The 27175-nt window shown below is 51.8% G+C and overlaps 1 protein-coding gene across 1 annotated transcript in view; it reads left to right on the top strand.

The window, feature by feature from the left end:
• The first annotated feature begins 5458 nt into the window (after positions 1–5458).
• Positions 5459–27175, top strand: part of SRGAP3 (SLIT-ROBO Rho GTPase activating protein 3) — a 47915-nt gene continuing 26198 nt past the window's right edge. The window contains exons 1-4 of the mRNA XM_041461922.1: positions 5459–5505; positions 14478–14783; positions 18924–19086; positions 24720–24789. Coding sequence (XP_041317856.1) covers positions 5459–5505; positions 14478–14783; positions 18924–19086; positions 24720–24789 — 586 coding nt within the window. The remainder of the gene's footprint in view (positions 5506–14477; positions 14784–18923; positions 19087–24719; positions 24790–27175) is intronic.

Raw genomic sequence — 27175 nt, forward strand, 5'->3', positions numbered from 1 at the left:
ACCAGCAGTCTTTGGCAAGATGGTGCTTTAGACAAAGAGCAGGAGCCGTGCTGCTGTGTGCTTCTTTGCTGAGCAGAGTGGCTGTACTCCTGCAGGAAGGACACAGCTGTCCTCCCTGTCCTGCTGTCAGCGCTGTCCCCTTCATCAGGGACCGTCATCGATAGGAACAGTCAGTGCTGGTGAAACTCGGCATTTTGTCCTATTTTTGCATTTATTAGCATACACTGATTATTCATAGGAATAATTACCCTTTACCAATTCACATTCATTTAGATGGCTTTTGAAAAGCAATCAAGAGGAGTGGGAATGATAATGCATCAAAGGCATATGGCACAGAAGAAATAGGGTGCATTTTACATAATGACCATGTCAAGACACTGTCAGCTTTTCCCTTCAGACTGCAGTCATTGGAACCCAATTTGATGGTTGTGACTGAAGGCCACAATGTGCTCCCTGCCTCAAGCTGATTCATGCTCTTTGTCTCACTTTTGTGTCCCTTGAGAAAGGAACAACATCATTTTGGGGGGGACAGCATGAAAGCAGACAAAACCATGTACTAAGTCGTTTCACCATTCCAAAGTGCCTTGCCTGTCCCTGCACAGGTAGGGTTAAGTTCTCAACTGCTTTTATTATCAGGGAGCACCTGAAGCTTGGAGGATAGAGCAGATTTTTGTCCACCCTCAGCCACAGGGAAGAGCACTGGAGTCTCTTCATGGCCAGGGCCAGCGTGTTTCTTTCGAGGGGGAGAAGGTCTTGACAGTACAGTCAGATGTTGGGTGTGTTTAGAGGGTCGCACACCTGTGCAGGGCTGTGAAGTGTTACTCTCTCAATCATGGTGAGCCTTCTCTGACTTTGAACTAGGCAATGGAGACAAAAATCCGAGTGTCACGTGGGACTCGTGGCCTACAAGTACTGACTGTGTTCTTTTCTCTGGGTTACAGATGCTGCTCTGAAAGCCAAATGTGATGTGATGGAATAAGAGTGCCTTGGTAGACAGAGATGTGGAGTGAGTAATGCTTAGAGAAGGGCAGGAGAAGACAGGGTTCAGTTCAGGTCAGAGGAGAGGCTGAGCAGTGCTCATACACATTTTGGAGGAGGAGAGCAGCAAGTGTATATAGGGTTGGTGTTGTTCATGATGCTTCAGTGGTTAAACACTTGTTTTCTCAATTCAGGGAGATAAATTCTTCTGTTTTTCAAATGAGCCTGGAACTGCTCCTGTGCAGATTGGTACAAGTGTTGATCAGCTGGTGCTGCTCGGCAGGAACAGCTCCACAGCCCAGTGTGGTTCCAGTCAATATTGGCTGCTTGCAGTGAGCACAAGTCATCCCTCTTTGGGAGTGTCTCACAGGAGGAATGGCTCCTGCACGGAAAACAAACACAGTGAGCTGTGGCAGATATAGCTCCGGGATTATTGTGCTGACATTGTCAGAATTTTAGTAACTGAGAAGAAATCTCTATTGAGGAACGTTTGCAGGGGGTTGGTTACACACTTCATGTGCAGGGAGGGGTGGGTGTCAGTTCTATTAGTCTGGAATAATGTGTTGTCAGGAGATACGAAACTGGGATGCTGCTCAGGCTGGCTCTGGATTCTGCTGCACGTCATTCATACACTGTTCTGCATTCCATGTGCATTATTTTTGGCTAAATAAGTGAGCCCCTGAGTTCATCACGGCTTCAGCTTTGTGCTGTCAGATTGGAATGAGGACACTCTCTGAATCTGTGTGATAGAGTGGGACTTGTTCCACCAGAGGCTTCTGTTAAAGGAGGAACACAGTTACTGCAGTGTTGGAGACTTCTGTTTATTCCTGGCACTGATGGCAGGATGTAATCATAAAATTAGGAATTCGTGTGAGGAACAGTGACAGCATGCTGCCACCTTTATTTTGTATCTAAAAGAATCTGTTTACAGCATAAGGAGAAGAGGAAAATACAGTTTTCTACTAGCAGTGCTTTGGTACTTCATTTGATTTATAAATGATTTGATAAGCATGGATGTGCAATAGCAAAGAACACTTTAAAGCAAAAAGATTGTGAATGTTTTCTTCCACTTTGGGGTCTGAACTCATGACACCCCTTATCTGGGACCTCGAGATTCCTTGGACCATGCCGTGCTTACCCCTTGGCAGCAGCAGGTGCAGGTCCAGGGGGGATTTTAGTCCACAAAGTGCTGTTGAACGTTGATGGTGAGCTGTTCACGTGGGCGGGTTTGTCTGCTTTGTGCCAAGGTGGGCAGAGGTGGTTTTGGAGCAGGGAGGAAACGTGTCCCCCTGTCTAAGATACACTGCTGTGCACTGGGGTCTGGGCTGAACCCCAGATGTGCTGGGGCTGACTCCTGCCCCTGTGCAGGGAGGGAACAGACCCATCCCCACCTTTCCAGCTGCCTCTTGTCTGCCCACACACCTGGTTTGCTCATCTTGCTGGAGAGACGAGAGGAGGCATTTTACCGTGGGGAGCTTTAGGCTCCAGTTCAGGTCTGGCTGAGTGAAGAGAGGCTGCTAAACATAGCTCAGAATCACGTAAATGGGCAATTTGATGCGTGGGAGAGAATGAGAATAACACATGGGGCCAAGGAAGGAGGGGCTGGCTCTGGGAGGAGCCCAAGGTGTCCTTACCCTTCGGAGGGTTCCTCCGGGCAGGTGGTGGTGGGTCTCCAAGGCAGAGGGTAGGGTGCCTCTGAAGGAGCTGCCGAGGTCCCCGTGAGAAAGGAGCGCCCTTTGTGCTGCTGTTGCCCAGATCAATGCTACCAGAGGGAGCACGAAGGGAGCTGTGCCCGGAGCCGGCAGAGGTGTGAGGAGGAGCCCGCTGGTGGGCAGCTGCACTCGTGTGCCTCTTCTGCCATTTTAAGGGGCTGGATCGTGGCTGATGCCTTGAAACGCAGGAGGGTTAGAGCAGAAGGGAGAACGCGTGTTTGGAATGCTCCCAAAGTGTAACATATTGCACATGTATTATGTAGGCTTGGGAAACGATGTTTAAAGTAGCTGAGCCCACAGGCTACTTGGACAAGGCAAATATCAAGACCATTAAGTTCTCTTGCTAAGCTTGACTTGTCCTTGTTACTAAGGTCATTTCAGTGCGTATTTTGGTAACTGTGAGGTTTCTGTGTAACAACTTTGTGCTTGAAAATTTTTTTGAACCAGTTGGAAAACATTTTGCCAGATTTTTGTCAAGCTGTCAGTGAAAGCTTTGTTACGTGCAGGAGTGATAGAGAAACACTTTTGAAAGTAATTTTTCTTCTTTTTCACTCTTAGGCTGATAAATCAGGAGAAGCAGCTTTTCTGGTCGTGCAGGTCAAGCAGAGAAAGGGAGTAGTTCTCAGAGAGACTGCAGGTGTGGTGCTGGGTTGGAGGGGGTTGAGAGCCTGTCAGTCACTGCAGGGAGTGCACAGGGAGCATCAGTTCCATGTGTTTTTATAAGCCTGTTCCAATGTCAAACCGTCCTCAAAATGTGCTAAAATTGCCTGAGGGTATTGACCCTCAAGATGATCGCAGGGCCAAGGGAAGTTCAAGATTTTTGCGCAAGGAACTCAGCATTTCAAAAGGGGATTTTTGGGAGGGCTGGGATAAAACAACTTCCATATGGAATACCGACTCGTAGGTAACATGAACATATTAAAAGATGGTGATGGGTGTAAGACGCTGCTGCTGCCTAAACTCTTTGTGTTTTAGTGTATTTATGCCAGGCTGTAGCAAATCTCCCTCTCCCTTTGTAACTAACCTCTTGCTTTATCTCTTTCCAGCCAGCGGGAGTTAGTGTTGGCAATGTCAGTTTAGCGTGGTGTGGATGGATGACATCCTAAGGCCAGCTGGAAGGATACCCCGGGGGAGGGCTGGGGAGAAGCTGCCCTTGAGCTCAGGGCACGGAGCAGCGGCTGGGCTGCCCTGGCCTCAGAGCAGACATCCTGAGCTGGCTGCCCTGCTGTCTCAGCTCTCCTGCCTAACTCGGTGTTTCTATCAGATTTAGCCAGGTTCTGTTCCTCTGAGCTCCTGAAGTCGGGACAAGGAAAGGAATGAAAGTGGAAGGCAAGGAAATTCTGGACATCCCCACCCATCCGCCCGGAGAGGCAGAGGACGTCTCTTCTGTATCAGTTTTGGAAGGGCAAAGTGTCAAAATTACACAAGAGAGTGATAAATGTGACACTGTCAAATCCAAATGTAGTTAAAGCAGCTTCTAAATAAGCCAGGAGCAGTAGTGAGTCAGCAGAGAGGGGCTATAAATACCAGAGCTGATGCAGCAGCTGCAGCTGGGGGGCCACCAGGGAAGAAGGGAGTGGAGAGGCTCTGGGATGTACCAGGATCCACATGTGTTTTGAGAAGCTGTCAGAGAGAAGAGAACCAGAACTGGTAATTACAAGGTGCTCTCCAGATGCTTAGTCTAGAGTTAAATGGCTGGTTTTCATAGGTTCTCCCTTAGATGAAGAAAAAAGCAGAACAGGTGACTCAGAGCTGTGCTTCAGTGGCAGGGGGAGCGTGTGCAGGTGTACGGACGCTTCACCTGCACTGGAGCAAGCACTGCTGTTGCTTGTGCATCTGTATTCCCAGCACTCTGGAGGGAGAGTTCACAGTAAACAAACCTTTAATTTAACAGAGTTTTAAAACAAAGTGTGTTAACTGTCTCTGTGTGGTGTTTTTGGGATACAGAAGCAGGGAAGCAGTGCCTGCGTGCTGCAGGTCGGGGGTGTGCATGGAAGTGGCATGGTCACAGCTGACAATTCAGAAAGATTAAGGGCAAAATAATGTTCTGATGTGCTTTTGCAATTGAAGATTATTTGATGATAAAGTCACGAGATGTTTATTTGTGGGGAGGTTTGTGTATGTAATTGCTTCCTTTTACACCCTGGATAGCTGCAGCCATGTATTTTTTAAATGAATGGTAGAAACCGGGGTCTGACAGGTTTAATTTTTACTTCCTTTCTACTCTCCCACTCCTGCAGGGCTGTGCCCACTGACATGCTCCCCTCTGCTGTCCCCACTTGCCAGAATGATGCAGTGCTTCTTGTGCCTCCATTTAGCCTTTGTTTTCAGTCCTTAGTTTAGGTAGAAATCCGCGGCTTTATTTGGAACAGTCCCCATGTCCCCCCTGCTCTCCCTGTCCTCAGATGGGGTGGCAGTGGCATGGTGAGGGTTGCTGGTGGCTCCTTCCATCCTTCTGTCTCCTGTGTGTTCTGCTCAAGTCTGAATTTCAGGTGGGCGGGCAGTTCATTACTCTTTCTGCAGCATTTATGCAGATTGCGGTCTGAGCTTATTTTAGAAGAGCAAAAATCAGGAGCAATTAGCAATCTGCTCAGGAAGGAGCTAGGAAAGAGGCAGACACCAGCTCTGTGGCATGCAAAGGACTGGGCTCTGCTGAGCCCGGCCGGTGTTGTCCCCATGGTATCCGTGGGCTTGTACACCAGTGTGGCCTTGGTGGGCAGCACTCCTGCTGCCAGGCAGCGGCTGGAACAGAGCCATGCAGGTGGATGATGCAGGAGTTCCTGGTGGACTGCAGGGTGCAGTGTCACGGGCTCAGGTGAGCGCAGGGAGCGTGGCAGCAGTGCTGTACAGGAGAGGCCGGTGTGGCAGTATCCCAGGGCTCAAGCATGGCTACCAAACCCTGCCAGGGGCACAGGCTGCCCCAGCACAGCCCACGGTGCCTCCTCACCAGCACCATGGGCAGCTGAGGGGGGCCAGGCCATGGCATGTGCCAGCTGACCCCGTCAGGGAGGTCTGAGCAAGGGTTAGGGCTGCCCCTCAGCACAGTTCACATTAATAAACAAATGCCAGTCTTTATTTGCTCCCCCTGCCAGGACGATGCATTACTTCATGTTTTAAGTGACTGTTGTTAACCTGGCTGGTGTCTCAGCTGAACTGCAAGCCCCGTACTTTTGCCTTGTGTGAAGGGATGTGAATTCAGAGAATTGGAGAATTGCACATCAGAGTGGGAGCAGAAGAGCAAGAGGGGATTTTTTAAGAAAACAGTGCTTTGACAGAAGGAATGCTGGAATGTTTACATCTATATCTTCTTCCATATGTGTGTGACACAAGGCAGGAGGGTCCTGCAGGAGCAGTGCTGCAGCAGCTCTGCTCTGCATACCAAGGAAAGCAAGTGAAATATCTGAGGGATTATTTTCTGGAAGTGATGGACACCTGCAGTGACAGCTGATTTTAGCCAGAGCTGTAGCTGCAGGAGCCCTTTCTGTCCTGATAGCGCTTCAGGAAAAGCTGTGCACACTGGTGCATATGGATTGCACTTGTCTGCTGGCTCGCTTCCCCTGGAGCTGCCCAAGTACCTTTAATGCCCTTTCTTATTTCTGGGTGGGAATTTAACACTCCTGTACTACACCAGGCTATTTCTGTATTTTCTTTGGTGTTGTTTATCTATAACCATCTGGTTCTGCACCCACTAATAAATGGGATGCTGGGGAAGATGGTGAGAGCAGACAATATGCTTTGTGCTGATTTACCCTTCTTGAGAAGGCAGGAGCACAATCACTTCGTACTGAAGAAATGAAGCGAGCGAGGGCGATAATCTCTGCTTTGTGGGTGGCAGCTGCACAACCCAGTGATCCTAATGTAGAACATATTATTAGCCTCAAGCTAAGCTGTCTGCAGTCTGGAACTTGCTCCAGGTCTATAGTAAATGATGAATTCATGAGGAGGTTGTGAAGTATTGGGCTGGATCCTGTCTGGTATGGGAAGCCCTTTGGAGACAGTCTCCCCACAGCTGCTGGATGCTCCGTTGCATGTCTGTTACCTTCTGAATACCCACGTGGTCCTTCTGCACTGCAGCAGTGAGGCTCTGCAGCTCTTTACTCACCCTGAAGCACCCCAAGACCGCTGGTGCTGCCTGCGTTTGCAGCCGTTGGGGAGGGTTGTGCTGGTTCTTGGGAAGGTGAAATTCCTCCCTACGCTTATGCTTCCTGTCTGCAGGTTCCAGGCTGGCTGGATCCAGTGGCAGATGATGTGCTTTCATTGGTCATGGCACTGCTTTCCCTTGCTATTCCAATATTGTGCCTTTTCTGGAAAGGAGGAGGAGTGAAGAGCAGTGTCAGCCTTGGTGTGACATTTTGCTGATCTCTGAGGCAGAGGCTGTGAAGGAAGGAGCACTGTTGGTTCCCTGGCAGCAGCTGAGGCTTTCCTGGTCGGTGCTGATGAAGGCAGGGAGCAGAGCATCTGCACTTGCCTTTGGCCAGGTCCTTGTGCTGAAATTGAAAAAGCACAGGGAGATAGTTAGCCAAGAGGACAACAGCATTTCTGGGTGATGAGGACATGCTCCAAAGGAAGCATGATCAGGCTCCAGGAATGCTCAGGAGGTTTTGGTCAGAGGCACAGCAGGGAGCTGGATCAGACCCTGGAGGTGCCCAGGAGGTTTTGGTCAGAGGCACAGCAGGGAGCTGGATCAGACCCTGGAGGTGCCCAGGAGGTTTTGGTCAGAGGCACAGTGTGAAGCTGCCCACGCCAGGTACAGGCCTTGGGGAGCCAGTTGCCTGTGATATTTTTAGGAACCTCAAACAAATAAAAGAAATTGGGCAACTGCTGCTGTTGGACTTGCCCATTGCTACAGGTTCCTCAGTTTGAGTCTACTGCTTTGGAATTTGTTTTTCTTGTCGTTTTCTGTGTCCCTTCAGGCTGGGAGCAGTTTGGCCTTGAAACGAAGCTCAGGCCCATCTCCACTGCAGAAAAGCACAGTGGGAAACAGCAATGGCACAGATGCCCAAGGAAAGACTTGTTTTATCCTATCTGTAAAATTAGGTTGTAATCCATCCCTCTTTGTGGAAGATGTTGAGGCTTATAGGATACTTTGAGATGTGAGATGAAATGTTCTTAAACGGAATTATCCAGTGTTTTTAATGCATGTGAAGTATTACTCTGGAAAAGAATGGGTTCAGTGGATCCATGAATACACAGATTTTTCAGGCCAGAAGGCACTGCTGGTTAATCTGATCTGACTTGTGTGTGTAATATTTGATCCTGTTAGGGCTGTACAGAGGTTGGGGAACTTGCATACATACAAGGGGCTGGCTCTAGGAACTGTCTGCAAAGCTCTGCTCTCTTAATGATCTGTGAAATCTTTCCATGCCTGGATTAAGGAATGTGAGGTGCTGAAGTGAACCGTTTAATGATCTTCTCCTTTATTCCATCTCAGTGGCTCAGGGCAGGATTCGCATTCTTGTTCAGCTCTTTCTTTTCCAGTTTGAATACGTTCTGCTTTGCATCTTAATAGCCGCTAGCCCAGAGCTCGGCTTACATCCTTTGGGGGCTCTGGGGTGGTGAGAGCCTCCCTGCAGCCCATCCCGGTGGGCACAGGCGGGGTCTGGAGCTCATGCCGGCTGTGCAGGAGGGCAGGCAGAAGAGCTGTTTTCTCTGGGGAAAAAGCCACCATCTGGTTTTGTAAAGTTTCCTTTGCTCTTCTTAAATCATGAACAAATACAAGCGATCTGTTTGGTTCTTTCTTTTTAATGCTTTTTTTTGCATCCCTTGTATTCCTAACAGGCACAACCAGAGGAGGCACAAACTCAGCGAAGGCAGCCGTTCTGCCTGCCCCCTTCTCTTCCTGTTCTTGCTTGGGAAGCAGCTGGGGACAGAGCTCACTTGGGCAGAAATGCTGCCTGTGGGGCACAAGGGGTTCCCCAAAAGACACAGGCAGCAAGCACGGCACTGCCAGGGATCTTGCAGTGCTGGAGTTTTGGGGTGGACTTCTTTAAAGTTTGGCTTCTTTAATGTAACACCAAAAGCCCCAAATTCAACAAACAAAAACACCCCAAATTCAAACCCCAAACAACAAAACCAACCCAAACCTCCTCCCAAGTCTTTTTTAATGAGCGTTTCTGGGGTCTTGCTCCACCTTCAGTCCTGTAAATTCTCCTTCCCATTGATCAGCATGATCAGTGCAGGGCCACATAGCCAGACAGCAGGGTGTAGGGACAGTAAATGAGATTTACTCCCTCGGTGCTGCTCGCAGTCAGACAGAAGTGGCAGCAGATGTGACCAGTTCAGGCTGTGAATTACAAGTGGACGAGTCTCTGTTCCCAAGGAAACGTGCCAGGGGCTGTGGGAAAAGGAGCAGGAGGATGCTGCAGCCCAGGCCAGGGGCTTCCCCCACGGCAGCCCTCTCACTGGGGCTGGGCTCGGGTCCCTGCCGGGCCGGGCTGGGCACAGACTCTCTGCTGACATGAACGTTGGGCTCAAGCACACAAGGATTGAGTGAAGCAGAGGGCTGGAGTGGCTCTGAGACTTCCAGTGCTGTGCCCTGCACCTTGCAGGCAGGGGCCATGGAGAGATCCGGGGGGGCACTGCCAGCAGGGCCATCCCTGGGTTAGCCTGCTGTGCTGCTGGCTGGGATCTGTGCCAGGCAGGAGAAAACATGAAAATATGCACTTCTGCTGCCTAAATTTATCCCCCAAAGTTGTCTGGTCCCAGTGGTGACTCCTGTGGTAAACCACAACTCCAGAGTGAGGATCAGCCCCATCTCCAGCGTCTGATGAGGACGGGGGTCAGTGCCTGCTACCAGGCTCCTGCTCTGCTCGTGCCTCTCTTCACAGGGAGAGGCAGGGAAAAAACCACTTTGGGTCAGTCTGCCTCATTTCTGTGAGTGGTGCAGAGTGAAACAAACCAGCTGCCATGCCAAGTGAGGATTTCTTCTGCAAGCAGGTTTGCCTTCTCCTTAGTGTCAGAGGGGAAGGACTGTGGCATCCCTGGACAACATTGTGCAGGAGGTGAGAGAGAGCCTGGAGAGGCAGCTGCCCAGCTGTTCCCAGAGCCAGGGAAGCTGTGGTTGGCATTGGTGCCTGCTCTGGGCACTCTCTGGCCAGCTCTCTTCCCATCTGGCACGCATGATGTGTGGTTTGAAGTGCTGGTTCTGTTCTTAAATTGGACATAATTGCAACACACCATTATATCTGTTCTCACTCTTGATCTGTGGGAAGCTTGGCCTTGAGGCTCAGCTGAAGTTAACAGTAGCCACTGTTTGGATTCCTTTGGTTGTTTTTTTGGTTCCTTGTGTCCCAGGAGCACAGGCTGTCGTGCCTGTGGAAGGGAACTGGGTGCTGTGCTTCACCCAAAACGCTTGTTGTTCCCTGCTGCCTCCTCAGGAGCCAGGCTGGCTGCTTTCAGACCTGCATTCAGAGACAGTTTTTAAAGGAAATCTGCTGTCAGTAGCTCCTGTGGATTTGGAGCATCAAAGTGTATGACAAATGCCTCTGCCTTGGCAGCAGCAGCAGCCACCACCGTGTGCAAGGACAGGAGCGGGTCGGGGAGCGCGTGAGGAGCAGCGTGTGGGATCTGCTGTTGCTGTGCCTCTCCGTGGCAGAGCTTTGCCTCCTTCTGCTTGTACTTGCTAAGCTTATTATTAATCATTTCAAGGCTTCATTGTCACCGTATCAGCGGTGATATTTGTTCTTGGACACTGAGGGGCTGTTCTCATCTGCCTTTGCCCTTTGCATTAAACGAGGGGATGGTCCAGGGCAGGGGTTTCCCAGGAGAGAAGTCACTGGGTTTAAGATATGCTATCTTACACTTTCACTTCCCTTCTGAGTTGTTGCGGATGGAGTTGTTGCCTCACAGCCCAGCGGTCGCAGTGTGGGGGCTTGGTGTGGGTACGAGGGAGAGCTGGGGCTGTGCACACAAAGTGCTGCAGCACGGGCTGGGGATTACAGACACACATGAAAATACCTGAAACATGCCAGTGCCACAGGAGCTGTTTTCATGCTGGAGAGAAGTGTTTTCATGTCTCTTTCTTTCTTTTTTTTTTTTTTTTTTTTTTTTAAACCTGGAACACTTGTTTCAGATAAAAGGCTTGTCTTGTTCTTTGTTTTACCAGGAGCCATATCTCTTGTCTTTGTCTAGGCAGTGATGTTACTAATCACACGGAAGGAAGGAGAGGGGAGGCGCGGGCAGCTTTGGGCTGTTTGCTTTCACTGCTCCACAGGGACCTGTGCAGCAGATGCAGGCACCCCTGGCATTTGTCTGGGATGCTGCAGGCTGTGAGCCCTGCAGCCCCTTGGCTGTCCAGGCTCGGTGCAGTCCCTGCTGGGGCCCGAGCAGGCCTCTCCTGGCTGCAGCCCTCACGGGAAGGCGGATGGCCCGCTGGCACCCCGTCCCTTGCATCCCTCTGCTGCTGCTGTGGAGGGAAGGCAGTGCCAGAGCTGCCGGCAGCGGGAGCGCCCCACGGACACGCGTGGGCTCTGAAAAATGCCCTGCCAGCCTGGGACTGAGCCCTGCTCCTCGGCATCGCACCGAGAGCCCGGCGCTCCTGGGGCTGTGCTGGCTTCACCTGCCGCCGCTGGGGTTGCACCGTGGGGCCGGGCTCCAGCCTTGGCTCCGCGTGTGCCTGAGGGGAAACCGCGTGTGCTGCTCAAACACGGCGTGACAAGGCGCTGGGAAATACATCTGAGGTATTTTTGTTATGAAGGGGGCTGGACTTTTAGGGAAGGCTCTGAAGGGATACTCTGAAGGGGGCATAAAAACAATTGAGAGTCAAATGGCCTTGTTAGTGTGTTCTGTATTTGTGTAAGAATTGGATCCTCCCCGAGTCCAGCTTGCTGTGCTATATTTGCAATGAACTATTGGGTCTAATCCCAGTTGTGAGAAAATAATGGCTTTTGTTGCCAAGCATATTTTCTCACTTGTCACAAATCAGTGGGGTGAAGCATATGTTAGAGGAGCGGCTGTCTCAGGCTGCCCGGCGGGAGGATCCGTGGCAGCGCCGTTCTCCTGGATGGGCAATTCAGATCGTGCAGCACCGTGGAGCAGCCGGGGCTGGGTGGGCTGCCCCGGGGCTCTGCAGGGGCTGGGCAGCGGCTTTGTCCTGCTCTCCCCGGCGCGGCAGCAGCGGAGCTCGGGCAGGCCCGTTGCTAGAGAAACCTCTGCCTTTGTCTGTCCCTGTCTGAGCAGCCGGAGCGTGGCTCTGGCCCGGCGGGGCTGGGGAGGGGGTGTTGTGCCAAAACCCACATCTCCAGCAGCAGGAGGAGGAGGAGGAGGGTGCTCCGGTCCGCAGCTGCTGGGGCAGGCTGTGCTGGCTGGAGCAGCACCAAGCCCACGCTGCAGGCTCCCCGTGCTCCTGGCTTCCCCGGCCTCTCCTGTCTCAGTTTGCGCTTTGCAAGTCTTAGCTGCCCAGGGTTTTCCACTGCCTGCTTTTCACCAGTGTTTGCCTGTGGAGAATTGGGTTTATTTAATATCCCATCCTAACTTCCCATGTGTTGCCTGTCCATGAACTCTGCAGGGTATCCCGCTGTCCTTCTGCTGGGGTTGGCTTCCGTGGTGGCTGATGCCAGTTGAGGAGCCAAAGGTAAAGTTTTGGGGTCTGGTGCTGAAGAGAGATTATCTACCGTGGAAAGCATAACTGGCAGTTGGTTGAAGGTTGGAATTGCAGGCCTGTGAATCCCCCCCAATGGACAGCACGGATGTAGCATGGCTGCAAGCAGAGCAGGAGCTGTGCCCCAGACTCCCTTGGAGCACCGAGCGATGTCCTTCTCTCTGCTGCCACGTCTGTCTTTGCATTGATGATGCCAGCAGCTCTGCATTTTGTTTTCTACACAAGCCCTTCCCATTTAGCATGCAGCAGCAGCCCTGGGGTCAGTGCCATCTCCACTGTTGGTGTGATGGCTTGTCACTGGGTGGCTTTAGGGTCACAGCTGGCAGCTCCCTGTGCCCACAGAGTCTGTCCTTTGCCTTTGCGTGCTGGGCTGGCACTGACCTGGCTGAACTCCTGCAAGGAAACTTAGAAGTGTCAAATCAACACATTACAGGCACAGGAAAAACAAAGAAATTCTGTTGACAAAGGTTGAAGTGTGCCAGGAACAGAGAGAGCTGGACTCCAGCAAACTAGGAACAGAGAGTATAAAGGCTGAGGCACTGATACCAGTTGTTGTGAGACCTCGTTTGCAATTTAGCATCCTTTCCTGCATTCTTCTGGCAGAGAATTTAACATTTGAAGGTATCTCTAGCATTCTCAGTGGAGTGGGATTGCCCTTCATTTTGGAGTTTCTGCAGCTTGCTGTGAGTGAGGGCTGATGTCCGTATGTCTGTGTGCAGCAGATGCCCAGAGTCCCAGGGAAACCCGTCTGGGCAGAGGCAGCAGCTGTGCTGAGCATCCCTGCTCTGCCTCACCCATCCTCTGCCAGGGGCTTGGCTTCTCACCAGTGCCAGGTGAGCAAAGTGAGAAAAACAGACCTACTTACAAACCTCGGGGAAAGGCAAAGGACATCTTGTGTGTTATGGGTTGCTTATCAGCTATTAGGAGCATTAAGGAGGCTGTTTCTGTAGGTGGATTAAAATGGCCACAAGTGCCGTGGCTGGTCTGGGCACTGTCGTGAGGGGAGGAGAGTGAAGGGTCTCAAGGGGCGCACATGCAGGAGCTGCCTCACCTCAGCTGTGCCCACCTGCCTGCTGCCAGGGGTGTGGGGTGGGCAGCTGGGGGCTGCTCTGCCCTGTCCCCGAGGGCTCTGGGAGCAGGGAGGCAGCACATGGACCTGTTCCATCAGCCGACCCCTGCCATTCCAGCTCCTCTGATCCCTCTGCCGCGCAGCTGCCCCCCGCAGCCAGCTCAGCCCAATTGTTCTCAGTTTGAATAGACTTTCCTATGGTCTAGTCTCATTTTTCCTCTCCCTTCAGTTCTGCACACGCCCTCCGGACAGAGCTCAGCTGCTGCTCCCAGGAGAGTGAGCAGCTCCTGCACAGGGCTGCAGAAACCCTGCCCGGGGTTGGGAAGAGTTGGGGAGGTCTATTTCCATCACATCCTGTGCCACAGGTGCTGTGTTGCTTCTCCTGCAGGCAGGGCAAGGCGTCTGGCTGTGCCCGTGAGCAGCTCTCCTTCCCCACTGCCTGCCTGGGGTCAGAATCCCCTGTGTGGGGGATTTGCAGCTGAGGTGCTGCGTTCTGGCAGTGCCAGGGCAGGACCAGCACTGGAGACCAGCTGTTCCTGCAGTGCCTGTTCCCTGCAGGACACAGCAGGGACCCAGGTTCCCAAGGAGCCCTTCCCACCTCCAGGCACTGCTGAGCCCACTTTGGGAAAGGTTGCAGGGGGCTGCAGTGTGTCTGAAGGTCCTCAGGGGAAAGCAAATAAACATGGAACAGATGAAACCTTTGGTGGTTTTGAGCTGGGATTTGGAGGGTGTGAAAGACTTTTTAAGCCTTTGAGCCAAAGCTGGGCTGGATTTGTTGTTAAACCCAGCAGTGCAGGGGGATGGGGTGAGAGAAGGGTGCATGGCAGTGCCAGCTTCCTTAAGGTCAGTGCTGGCCATCTTGAAGGTATTCACATGGACATTTTTCAAGATAAAACATTAGTTTATATGAGAATAGTGTGTGATTTCAGGTAGTACCAGCTAGATAGAAGTATGGTTTTCAGGTTTCAAAAGGCAATTGAAAGCTCTGAGGTTGGTCTCAGTGTTGTAAGACCATTTGTTTTGACAAAGAATAAGGTTTAACGTGAGGCTGGTTGATGGCACTGTTCTGCTCTCTCAGGAAGCAGATCCTTTGGCCTTATTGAGCCCTGAATTCACCCAGGGCTTGGAGGGAGCTCCAGCAGAGCTGTTTGCTCTGGGACAAGGGAGGAGAACCTTCCTGGCCAGTGTCTGTAGCTGATGTCTTGTTCCTTCTCGTGTCCTGTGTGCCTGCAGAGATCCGAACGCAGCTGGTGGAGCAGTTCAAATGCCTGGAGCAGCAGTCGGAGTCGCGCCTGCAGCTGCTGCAGGACCTGCAGGAGTTCTTCCGCAGGAAGGCCGAGATCGAGCTGGAGTACTCCCGCAGCCTGGAGAAGCTGGCTGAGCGCTTCTCCTCCAAGATCCGCAGCTCCAGAGAGCACCAGTTCAAGTAAGTGGCTGTTCCCGGGGCAGACTGGGGCAGAGCGATGGGCAGAGGCTGCTGTGAGCGCTGGAGGCTGGGCTGGAGCATCGCAGCCCTAGAGCAGAATAAGGGCTGTCCCACCAGCCGTGACCTGCTCTGTCTCATCCCTGGGGGGCTCACAGAAGGAACTGGACGTGTGTCTTTCCAAGACTTCCACCACAGCATAGCTGACCTGTGCTGCGTGAATTACACTTACTGAGCACTTCTTGAGCGATACAATAAAAATAGGAACTGGGGGCTAGGAAGGAGTCAAACCCCTCGATTTTTTGAAAGGACTTGAATTCAGCCACTGATTTGATTGTGCAGATAGTGGTGGGCCTGGTCTGTAGCCCTGGTTTTTGTGTGTAGCCCAGTCATCAGCTGTCCAGGTGCTGCGTGTTTCGTGCAGGCTCGCTGGCAGGCTCAGGGTTGGAAGCAGTTTCTGGAAATGGAGTTTACTGCACTTTTTTGGCAATAAAGTATGTGCTTTTTCTGTGCTCAGCTGTATGGTGTTGGAGGGAGGCAGATCCTTAGTGGAAATATTGTGAAACAAAGATTTGAAGTAGGAAATATGAACTGAGTCCTGGGATTGTGTGAGAATCAATCCAGTGATGCAATTGTGAAATCCATGAATATGTAAATATGTGTTTTCAAAAGCAGCTTCTTTTCAGTTTACCCACACTTGTGAGCTTGGCTAAACCAGAAAATATCTGAAAAAAAAAGAAAGAAAAACAACCTTGACTCCGAATTTCATTTTGGAGGTGACTGCTCTGTGGTGGGGATACTGGGTTGTGCCATTCTGCTGGCTGGTGACCTCAAGGCCTGTGGAGGCCACTGCCCATTGCAGCTGGGGGCTGGTCCCTGCTCCCCAGGTGTGCCAGGCCAGAGGTGTCTGGCTGGGCTCTGCGGGGCCACGCTTGCTGCTCCTGTGGGGGTTGGCAGCTGCTGGGGTTGTTGTGTCCCCTGCCACAGCCAGCTCTCCTGGCAGTGTTGGGGGCACGGGTCTCACTGGGCAGCACGAGCAGTGCAAGAGCTGTGCCTGGCAGGATGTGTGCCCTGTGCCTGGCAGGATGTGTGCCCTGTGCCTGGTAGGATGTGTGCCTGGCAGGGGCTGTGCCCGGCAGGATGTGTGCCCTGTGCCTGGCAGGATGTGTGCCCTGTGCCTGGCAGGATGTGTGCCCTGTGCCTGGTAGGATGTGTGCCCTGTGCCCAGCAGGATGTGTGCCCACCAGGAGCTGTGCCCTATGCCCAGCAGGAGCTGTGCCCAGCAGGGGCTGTGCCCTATGCCCAGCAGGGGCTGTGCCTGGCAGGGGCTGTGCCCAGCAGCATGTGTGCCCTATGCCCAGCAGGAGCTGTGCCCAGCAGGAGCTGTGCCCTATGCCCAGCAGGATGTGTGCCCGGCAGGGGCTGTGCCCAGCAGGATGTGTGCCCTGTGACCAGCAGGAGTTGTGCCTGGCAGGAGCTGTGCCCTATGCCCAGCAGGGGCTGTGCCCAGCAGGAGCTGTGCCCAGCAAGGGCTGTGCCCAGCACAATCTGTGCCCTGGGACCATGTGGCAGCACTGGCAGCATGGAGCCAGGTGCTGGTCCTGGCTGCTCTCCTTGCAGCACCTGAGCCCAAGCTCTCCACCTTTGCCTCGCTGGTCCACAGCAATTGTCCCTGTCTCTTCTTCTGCCAGTGGTATCTGTGAAAGTCTCTCAAAAGCTGGAATTGTGCCCTTTGTTCCAGAGGAAACTCATGTCGTTCAGTTCAGTGGCCAAAGACTGCAGCTGCTGTTCAGTGCCTTTCACAGAGAGCCTGGGCTTTGCCTGATTGCTGCCCTTCTCCTCACCAGCCCCAGGCTCTTCACAGTCTGTTTCTTCCTCTAACCCCTGGTGATTTTTTCCTCTTTCAGCTGCAAGAGCAGTGATTTTTGCTGTTACATTGCTAAATCCTATTTATTCCATATTACTAAATCCCATTTAATCTGTTTACTCGGTCTCTCTGGTGTGTGGCTTTACTGCTGTCTTATGCCAAGCTCTGCTGATGACGAGTTGCTGTTCAGAGCCTCTCTATCCGTTTGGCATCTGGCTGTTGTGTGTTGGTTGTGTGGTGCTGAGTGCTGCACTGTGCACCAAGGAACTGAAGGAATTGGCCATTAAGGAGCTCTGGTTCAGAGATGGAGCCCGCAGAGGTTCAGGGGCTATCTGGCCTCACCCTTTAGCTCAGAGCTGTATTAGGACTTTGCATTGCTTACAATTCTAGAAGCTGCTGCTGTGCAGTGTCCACAGGTGACGAGTGGTTCTTCACTGTTCCAAAGGACCTGGGCACAAGTGCTGGTGTTGGTGGTCCTGGCAGGGGCTGTGCCCAGCAGCATGTGTGCCCTATGCCCAGCAGGAGCTGTGCCCAGCAGGAGCTGTGCCCTATGCCCAGCAGGGGTTGTGCCTGGCAGGGGCTGTGCCCAGCAGCATGTGTGCCCTGTGCCCAGCAGGCGTTGTGCCTAGCAGGATGTGTGCCCTGTGCCCAGCAGGACGCAGGGGCTGTGCCCAGCACAATCTGTGCCCTGGGACCATGTGGCAGCACTGGCAGCATGGAGCCAGGTGCTGGTCCTGGCTGCTCTCCTTGCAGCACCTGAGCCCAAGCTCTCCACCTTTGCCTCGCTGGTCCACAGCAATTGTCCCTGTCTCTTCTTCTGCCAGTGGTATCTGTGAAAGTCTCTCAAAAGCTGGAATTGTGCCCTTTGTTCCAGAGGAAACTCATGTCGTTCAGTTCAGTGGCCAAAGACTGCAGCTGCTGTTCAGTGCCTTTCACAGAGAGCCTGGGCTTTGCCTGATTGCTGCCCTTCTCCTCACCAGCCCCAGGCTCTTCACAGTCTGTTTCTTCCTCTAACCCCTGGTGATTTTTTCCTCTTTCAGCTGCAAGAGCAGTGATTTTTGCTGTTACATTGCTAAATCCTATTTATTCCATATTACTAAATCCCATTTAATCTGTTTACTCGGCCTCTCTGGTGTGTGCCTTTACTGCTGTCTTATGCCAAGCTCTGCTGATGACGAGTTGCTGTTCAGAGCCTCTCTATCCGTTTGGCATCTGGCTGTTGTGTGTTGGTTGTGTGGTGCTGAGTGCTGCACTGTGCACCAAGGAACTGAAGGAATTGGCCATTAAGGAGCTCTGGTTCAGAGATGGAGCCCGCAGAGGTTCAGGGGCTATCTGGCCTCACCCTTTAGCTCAGAGCTGTATTAGGACTTTGCATTGCTTACAATTCTAGAAGCTGCTGCTGTGCAGTGTCCACAGGTGACGAGTGGTTCTTCACTGTTCCAAAGGACCTGGGCACAAGTGCTGGTGTTGGTGGTGTTAATTGGGTCAGCTTGATTTCAGTGCTCTCTCCTTCTGAGTCCTCACTGTCCATTCCATGTCCAGAGACTCCCTTAGTACATTTTAGACTCCCGACTGCTCTGTACCTGCCCTTGCCGGGCTCATCTGCACCACTTCCCCAGCTGCTCATGTGTGTCATTATTGTGAAGAGGCTGTGACACTCCCAAGATTCAGGGTCCCTTCAGTGCTCCTTGTCCCGTGTAGCTGTGTGAGCAGGCTGTGCCCAGCCCTGGCTCTGGCCATCGCCGTGGCTCCAGGGCACAGACTCGTCCCACTGTCTGTGTGCATTCTGTCTGTGTGTGCATGCAGAGGGCTCTGCAGTCTCCACGGTGTCCCCCAGCATACCTGAGGGTGTTCGTGCTGTGCACAGACACTCTGAGGTAACGTTGGATGCAGAACCCTTTCATGAGCACTTTTGAGTGGACTAAAGCCAGCACAGTGTATTGGCTGGCCCTTCTGCAGCAGAGTGACAGCTGTATTGTACTGCGAGTGGAAAGAATGAGCAAAACTCTCTCCCTTTCCAGGCATGTCTCTTCTCCTGTGCCATCTTCCAGAGCACCCAGTTTGGGAAGGGGCTGGCTGGGGGCCAGGTGCTCGTGTGCCACTGGACATCCCTGCGTGGCAGTGCTGGTTCAGCTGGAAGAGGAGATCACACCCTGAATCCCAGTGACTGTGTGCACGGGAGGGAGGCCATGTGCCAGCAGAGGTCATTTGAAAATGTGTGCCTTTTTGATGTGTTCACCTGGCCTTTTTGATTTTTCTTCTCCACAATTCTCTAGGAAAGATCAGCACCTCCTGTCCCCTGTGAACTGCTGGTACCTGGTTCTGACGCAGACCCGTCGGGAGAGCCGAGACCACGCCACCCTGAACGACATCTTCATGAACAATGTCATCGTCCGGCTGTCGCAGATCAGCGAGGATGTCATCAGGCTCTTCAAAAAGGTAACCTGGGCAGCCTTGCTTCACCAGCGTCCATCCTGGCACTTTAGTCTAAAATAGAATTGTCATAGATGTTTCAGAGCAAATCTCACAAGGGACTATCGCTAAAAGGCTTTCCAGGTAGTATTTATCCTAGAGTTTGAAAGAAACTGGGATCTAGACCTGTCAAGTCTAGAGTGTGAGGTGTGACCTAGTGCTCAAAGTGTCAGTGCCAGAGAAGTGAGAGGTGGAAACAGGCTGACTTTTTTCAGGACTCTTTGGAGGGCTCAGAGAACAGGTCAGAACAGGCTTGCTGGGTGGAGCCTTGCTCAAGGGCAGGATGGCAGCTACGAGGCAGGTACAGGACAGGAGTCACTTGCTTCCTGAGGGGAAGAGTCATGCCTCAGAAATTCGGTGGAGGTATTTCCAGGAGCCAGAGATCATGTCATTAGCTGCTTGTAGGGCCTTCACTGGAAAAGGGCCTTAGCTGAAATTCTTGAAGAGCTGTTGAGTAGAGAGGGGTTGTTTTCTGGATTAATGATTAGTTAAAAGGCAGGAAAAAAGGGGAGTTCCAGTGCAGTTCCTAATAAATTATTTGGAAAAAGCCTGAAACAGTAAGATGACAAAATCTGATGATGATACAGAATTATTAACGATAACCAAATTAAAAAGGGGCATCAGAGACTTCTGAGAATCACACAGTCAGGTGGACCACACTATTCATTGAAGGTGAGGAGTGTGGTAAGAACATGAGAGTCCCAGCAGTGGGTAGGTTCTGTGGCCTTGTTTTCATCAGGGGCAGCTGGGCACTGTAGTGAGGGAGCAGGGTGAGCCACAGGGCACCTGCCTCTCCAACAGGAGAAGGCTCATAATCAGGGCTTATCTTGAAATTTCAGCCTGACTGGAGAATAAATTTCATGTGATATTTTTATGGCCAGTTTCCTCTAGTTTATAGATCTGACCTAGAAATTAAACTGCAAGGTCAGGTTTGTGTTGGCTGATTTCATATGGGATATCATCCCTTTTCCTGTTCTCCTGTCCTCCAGAAATGGAGATACTTGGTGTATGTTGGTTAGTCCAGTTCTGTCTCAAAATGTTCCTCAAAATGTTTGCATTTTGCTCTGAACCAGTTTTTGAGATTTATATTTAAACTATGCTTCTGCTTTCCCTGCCCATGTCTGTGGATGGTGTGTCTTGTTTGGAAATACAGGACAAATTCAGCCAGCTTGGAAACAAGGACATGTATTGAGTGTTTTGAGTGTTCTCCTGTTGTGTGTCAATCCTCAGCCAGGACAGGATGGTGAGGTATTTCATCCATTCAGCAGAATCATTTCTTTGTGTTTGATGTTCTTCCATCTCCCCTCATTTTTGAACTTAAATTTCAACTTCTAAGGCTCAGCATTTAAATTGGATAGAAATGGTTGCTCCTTGTTTCTCCCTCCTCCATCTGCTGCCAGGAGAGCTGGCGTGACTCCCTCTGCAGCCTGCCAGGGCCAGCACTGCTTTGCATCCAGAGGAAGCTTTGCTGTTGGGGGTACCTGTGATTTCACTGGGTTTGTTCCTTGGACTTAACTGTCCCTGGAAATAATGTTCAGCTAAATCAGGGAAAAGACTTGCTTTGTGTCAACGTTTGCCTTTCATGTGGACAGAGAGGCTGCCACTTTTGAGCATATTCAGGTTATTTATTTTTCTCAGCCTATGGCATGCCATGTCTGAAGGGATCTGAGGCTGCCCTTCCACTTCACAGCAGTGCTCAGTGGGAACCTGGGGCAGCTCTGTGGAAACAGGAGCATGCTGGTAAATGGATTTTGAAGATCCAGCCTTGCAGCATATGAAGCTGCTCAGAGCAGGGATCTTTCGCTGTGGTGTCCAGTCTGGCTTTGAATGTGGTGGGTGAAGTGCTCCAAGCCCTCCTCCAGGGGGGCCGGGCTGTGCGAGGCTGCTGGCAGATAACCCGGCTGCAGAAGGGTTAAAGCACCCGCACTCATGGTTCATCTGCTGGGTGTGCTGCAGATTGCTCTTTGATGGTAAATTAGAGTAACATTTTTTTCCAGAAATGTCACTTTTAATTCTTCCCATCTAGAGTTTATTAATGGCCTGTGACAGGCTGTGGGGACATAAGGAGCCAGGAGGTTTTGTGTTTCCTGCATTCATTATGTAAATGTAAACAATCCCGGGGAAGGGAGGGGAGGGCTCACAGGGTACAGGATGAGCACAACTAAGGAGCAATTGCTCAGCAAGTGGTCATCTGCCTGGAAAGATGTGTGTGCTGAGCTGTGCTCCCTCGGTGTCCCTGGCTGAGCCTGGCACAGGTGGGGTCACGGGCGCTGAACCAGCAGTTTGTCCCTGTCCACCCAAGTGTCCTCCCCCCCGGCCAGCAGCAGCAGCTCCAGCTTGCCTCCTCTCTGTCCACTGGGAGCCCTTCCAACCCAGACCATTCTGGCATTCTGTGAGGAAAGCAGAAGAAAACTCAGCTGGGCAGATTTCCCTGGAGCTTCCAGTGTGAGTCACGTTCCGCTGCAGGAGAGGGGATCAGGGTGAGGGTGTTGGCATTGCTCCTAGGCAGCAGTGAGTGGGGATGCTGAGATGTGTCCCTGCAGAGATCTGCCTTGCTCTGCTGTCAGGGCGAGTCTGTCACCCTGAAACCTCACAGAGTGTCCTGGCACACGCAAACCCAGGGTGAGGCACCCATTGCCAGGCAGGTGTTTGCTCTGCTCTAACCTTCTGCTGTGCAGAAGGAAGGAAGTTTGATGCTTCTTCCAGGTATGGGATACAGGAAATGACATGTTTGAGACAGAGCATTGCTATGTCCAAAATAAGGGTGCTGGGTTATTCCCCAGTGTGGGATTCAATTATGTGCTGTGACAGTGAATTTAATTACAGCCCATGCTGCTTTGTCCTGGATGGAGGTTGGAGGAAGAAGCAGGGACTGGATGAGAGCTCTTGTCCTTGTCTTTAGAGTAAGTGTTCTCTGTTGCCAGCCATCCATGCTGCTGCTTCCCCATACTTTGTCAGCATGGCAGGAATTTTAATAAATTGCTAACTTGAAGCCATTGCTGTCTCAGTGAGTAAACTGTGGGTTTTAGGAGGAGTGTGAGGCATAAAGGAAGCAGCTAAATTGTAGTTCAGGTTTTGTGGATGGTCCCAGGAACTGGAATGATGTTTTGGTGTTGTTTCTTGTAAGTACAAAAATATAATTTCTTTGTTGGAGAAAGGGGAGGCAGCAGGCTTGGAGGAGAGGCAAGTCCTTCAGCTGCTCGCTTGCCTGTGCTTGAAGGAGGCTCCAGCATCCTCACTCATCCTCACTGCCCTCCTGGATGCTGGGAGTCTCCCAGTGATGCCGCAGAGCCATTGCAGCAGGGGCCAGATGTTGGGGTAGTGTCTGTAAGCAACTGGCTCTTTAACTGTGTCTGCCTGTGCAGATGTAGCTCACGGAACAGCAACTGAGCCAGTTTGTGTTGCTCTGTTTTGGAGTCTAAAACTGGGTTTGAAAATTGCAGCTTTGTGGCCTTGCCCTGCTCCGTGCAGGAAATCCGGGGCAGAGGCAGGAGCTGCAGCTCAGCCTGTCCTGTCCTCCCCCCAGGCTTTTGGGAGGCCTTGGTTTGGGGATGGGCTGTGGTTCGTGGCAGCAGGGATGGCTGGAGGGGTACATGTGACTCCTGCAGGCTGTGGGCTCCAAGCCCCCTGTTTGGAGACTTTGACTGTAATAACTCATATTAGAAACACAGAATGGCTGAGGTTGGAAAAGCTCTCTGAGACCACTGAGTCCAGCCCTGCCACCACTAACCCATGTGCCCAAGTGCCACATCCACACAGCTTTTAAATTCCTCCAGGAATGAAGAAGAAATTTTTTCCCTAAACCTCCCTGGCACAACTGGAGGCTGTTTCCCTTGTGCTGTCCCTTGTTCCCTGTCCCCTGACCCCCACCTGGCTGCACTCTCCTGTCAGGGAGCTGTAGAGAGTGAGAAGGTCACCAAACATCTTTGGGCTGTGTCTGGGGGGATGCACATCTGTCACAGCTCTGCTGTGAATTAGCAAGCCCCAGTGAGATTTTTGAGAGCAATGGTGACCATCAGTGTTGGTGGGCAGGGACTGGGCTCCAGTCCAGATGAGGGTTCTTGGCAGTCAGGGGCCTCAACTGAGGTCCAGCCTTCTGGTCAGTGGCACCATCCTGGCACCATCCTGGCACGTTGTACCCATGGCAGTGGGAGCAGCGTGCTCAGCCGGGCCGCTGAGGATGGGACTGTCCCAGGTGCTCTGACACTAGCTCACGGGCACGTGGTGCTTGCTGCGGGGACTTTCAGCCTTTAGACTCCTTGCTTCAGGCTTTGCTTTAAGTCTAACTTCTAATAATCTAGATTAAACTTTCAGAGTGTGTAGGCTGTCCCACTGACTGGGGTTAGAGGACCTTTCCGTGTCGAGGGCTTCTCTCATCACCCAGCCTGATGGAATGTTGTTTTCCCTGCCCACGTGCACAAAACTTCCTGGAGTTATTTGAGGAAATCTGGGAGAAGCTGCTCAGTTTTGTTTTGGTTTGGTTTAGGGGAGGGAGGTGTCTATACTTAGTTTAAACACATCTTCAAGCTATAATAAGTATTTCCTAGCCAAGAAGATTCCACGGAGAGATTTGTGGTGTAATTACAGGCAGGCAGGAAAGCAGTGTGAGCACCTCCAGCTGCTGGGTTGCAGTAGGAGTTGGTTTGATCTGCAGCCAAGCTCCAGTGTTGGGCAGCTCCCCATGCTGTGGCCTCTCCATGAAGGGCTGTGTCCGTGCTGTAGGAGGCTGGCAACTGCATCTGCCTCATCCTGCCTGGCAAGGAAAGGGAAAACACAGGCTGATAATGGGATTTCAGCAGACAGGAGGATGCCAGGAGTTCCTCACTGGCAGTGAGTGTCTCCTCAGCTGGCTGAACTTTGGCTGCTGCTGTTGTGAAACTGGAAACTTCATTATATAACTGTGGTGTAGCTATTTTGTAATGTCGTTTTTCAGAGGTGCTTTGGTTCACTCGGGTCAGAATAGTGAAAATGAGCTACTGAGGAGGAGCTGGGGGGGTGGGTCATGGCCAAGGGAGTTGTAAACCTGGGATGCTGGTGCTGGGGAGCCCTGGTAGTCTTTGCTCTGAAATACCAGTGTTGGCTGGAAATTGCAGGTCCAGCAGCAGATCACAGTACAGCAGAGTGTTTCAGATCAAGACAGATTGACAGGTGATGCTGTGGGGCTGGAGAATGCCAGTCTGGGGGACTGCCAATCTAGGGAACACAAATGGCTGTTGCATGACGTACACCCTGCCAGTCTCACAGTGAGTCTCTGCCAGTCCCCAAACTGGGGGACAGTGTTGTGTGTTATACCCAAATGCAGCTGGCTGTGGGCTGGGAATGGATTTTACCAGTGGAAGGGCAAAGCAGTATTGCCTGTAATTTTAGATTCATCTGTTTGAAGGGTAAATAGGTTAAATTATATGAAATTCCTCCTCATGGTCTCTGAAACCCAGTTTGGGTGATCCATGGGCAAATGTCAACCTCAAATGAACACGGAGCTGCACGAGACTTTGCTGCGCTGTGTATTCACGTTTATGATTCCTCTGAAATGTATTTTCATTTTAGAACGGCATGTTTTGAGCATAACAGCCTCACCTCTTCTTGTTTTTGTCTTGCAGAGCAAGGAGATTGGCCTCCAGATGCACGAGGAGCTCCTGAAGGTCACCAATGAGCTCTACACGGTGAGCAGTGAGCCCATCCCAGGTTCCCAGCCACAGCCTGGGGAGCACAGGCGTTTGTTAGAGCAAATCTGAGGAGGCTCTGCCCTGCTGTCCTGCAGCGTGGCCCATTCCTTGCCCTCACATCCTTTGGGAGAGCCTCTCTCCTCACTGGGGTGGTGGCAGTGCTGGAGGGTTTCCCAGCAGTCCGAGGCCCCGGGCTGGGTCCCGGTGCCCAGCTGCTTCCCTTGGGCCTGGCTGGGGCTCTTTGGGTGAGCTCCAGTCAGGTCCCTGTGTCTGTAACGCTCCCACCTGCCAGGGCTCGGGCACCACGTTACCTTTTGGCCCTGCTCAGACACTGCCTGGTGATTTCAGGCACCAGAGGCTCTGAGCTGGCCTGTTGGACACGTCCCTGCCCCTGTGAGCCCGTGGCCAGGGGGATGGCTGGACACACCTTCTGCTGGGGAGTGCAGAAAACTTCTGGCTCATAGGGGCTCAGCTCTGTCTTGTGCCCCGAGGAGCACTTTGGCTGCAGAGTTGTGTGTGCCTCCCAGTGAGATCACGTGCTGTTAGTCAGGACACGGCTCTTCAAGCAGGTTTTCATAACAGAGTAGTTAAAGTCTTTGTGTTGCTTCTGCCTCTTGCCCTGTGGCAAGTGGTTTTTTTTAAAATTTATTTTATTTGTGGTTTAGGAGCAACAAAACCATATAAAGTCTGTCTTTTGTTGGAAAATGGAGATAATATATTTGCTTTCTTTGGTTGTATCTGTAACTGGTACATAAATAATGCTGCAGTAGGTTTATTCCTAAACAATCATTCTATTTCATCTTTTTGAAGATCAGTCCTAAACAACAGAGCATGAATGATTGTATTTGAAATTTCTGCCATAAATCTCCTCTTAACAGGTTTGTTCCTGCATTGGCTGTTGAAGGATTTGACTGTTGTGAGACCTGCAGTGTGGGTGGACAGCAGATCAGATTAAAAAGCCTGTGTGAGATTTGGGAGTGTGTTGTTGATGGCTGAATGTCACAAGCTGTGTTAGGGGTGGTGACTAATTAGGATTAATTACAGCAGCAGCATGACAGATGCAAAACAAGGAAAGACTAACAAGGGCTGGGCTGACCTGCAAAGCTGTGGGCAAGTATGCTCTGAACCCAGGCAGGGGACAGGGCCATAACCCGAGGGACACGCTGGGCTCACGGGGGGTCAGCAGTGTGCTGAGGTCCCCAGTGCAAGCAGGGGCCAAGGAGGAGCACAGAGGGTGATTCTGCTCGTCCTCACAGGAGCTTTCTCCCATTCACTGCTTTGCTCCATGTGCTGAGCAGAATGGGCTCGAGTGGTGAAACAAGCTGGTTTGAGTGGGAAACTGGGACGGCTGGAGGAGCTCTGTGTTTGTGTTCAGCCTTGCTGCTAAGATAACAAACTGATTGTGTCATCCAGGCAGGAGGGAGCAGGGAAGGGACATGTTTCAAAAGCATGAAGAAAAAGCCTGTGGGGCAATCAGGGTCACCTCACATCTGCTTGGTGCCAGCAGCTCCTGCTGCTCAGAGCTCTGTTCCTGAGCCATCAGGTGAAACGGGCCCGGCTGTCCCCCTGGCTCACGGGTGCTGGGGGTGGCTGGGGACATCCTGGGCACTGAGCTGCTGTTGGTGTGTTCTTTGCAGCACGTTGGGTGCCCACGAGCAGCACAGGGGCTGTGGCTGCTGACAGAGCCAGACCCAGGGTGAGGACCTGGCTCACAGGACCCCGGGCTGCTGCCTCCTCACAAATGTCACTTGTCTGCTGTCAGCTCAGGGAAGTCGATTTTCTTGCCTCTGGCCAGGCCTTACCCACAGCTCATCTGTGCCCTGGAGAGGCTGCTTTTTAAGCCTCTCCGAGGGGAATTCTGTGCACTGGGTGGAAACAACAATTTTTTACAGGCTTCTCAGGCATTCGCTGTCTCAAACTTAAGCCAAAACAACTGCATTGATTTTAACTCAGCCTTGTTGCTGTTCTGATGCAAGTCACCCTGTGGAGTCTGTATGGAGAGAACCAAAGCCACACTGATTTTAATCAACATGGAAGTGGGTGACTTTCATTCTGAAGTGGAGATGCTTGTGAATGGTTTTGTGCAGAAATAGTTCAGATGTGAATTAAAACCAGCTTCGTTCTTCTGGTTCCTCCATGTGGATTCCAGCAGAGAGGTGCCAGTTGGAGCTGGTAAAGGCAGAAGGCTGAAGGGGCCTGAGCCTGTACCTGACACAGTCACCCCATTTCTGCTCTGGCTCCTGTGCTGGGTCACAACCTTGGGGATGAGCTGTTGAGGAGAACAAAGCCCTTGTAGCTGGAGACTGCCAGCAGTGCCATTTATGGCCGGTATTTTGGCAACAGCCTTTATCCAGAACGTATAATTAATATGGAAAACACAACTCGTGTTG

The sequence above is a fragment of the Pyrgilauda ruficollis genome, unplaced genomic scaffold (assembly GCF_017590135.1).
Source record: "Pyrgilauda ruficollis isolate IOZ18807 unplaced genomic scaffold, ASM1759013v1 scaffold10, whole genome shotgun sequence".
In the NCBI taxonomy this organism is placed as follows: Eukaryota; Metazoa; Chordata; class Aves; order Passeriformes; family Passeridae; genus Pyrgilauda; species Pyrgilauda ruficollis.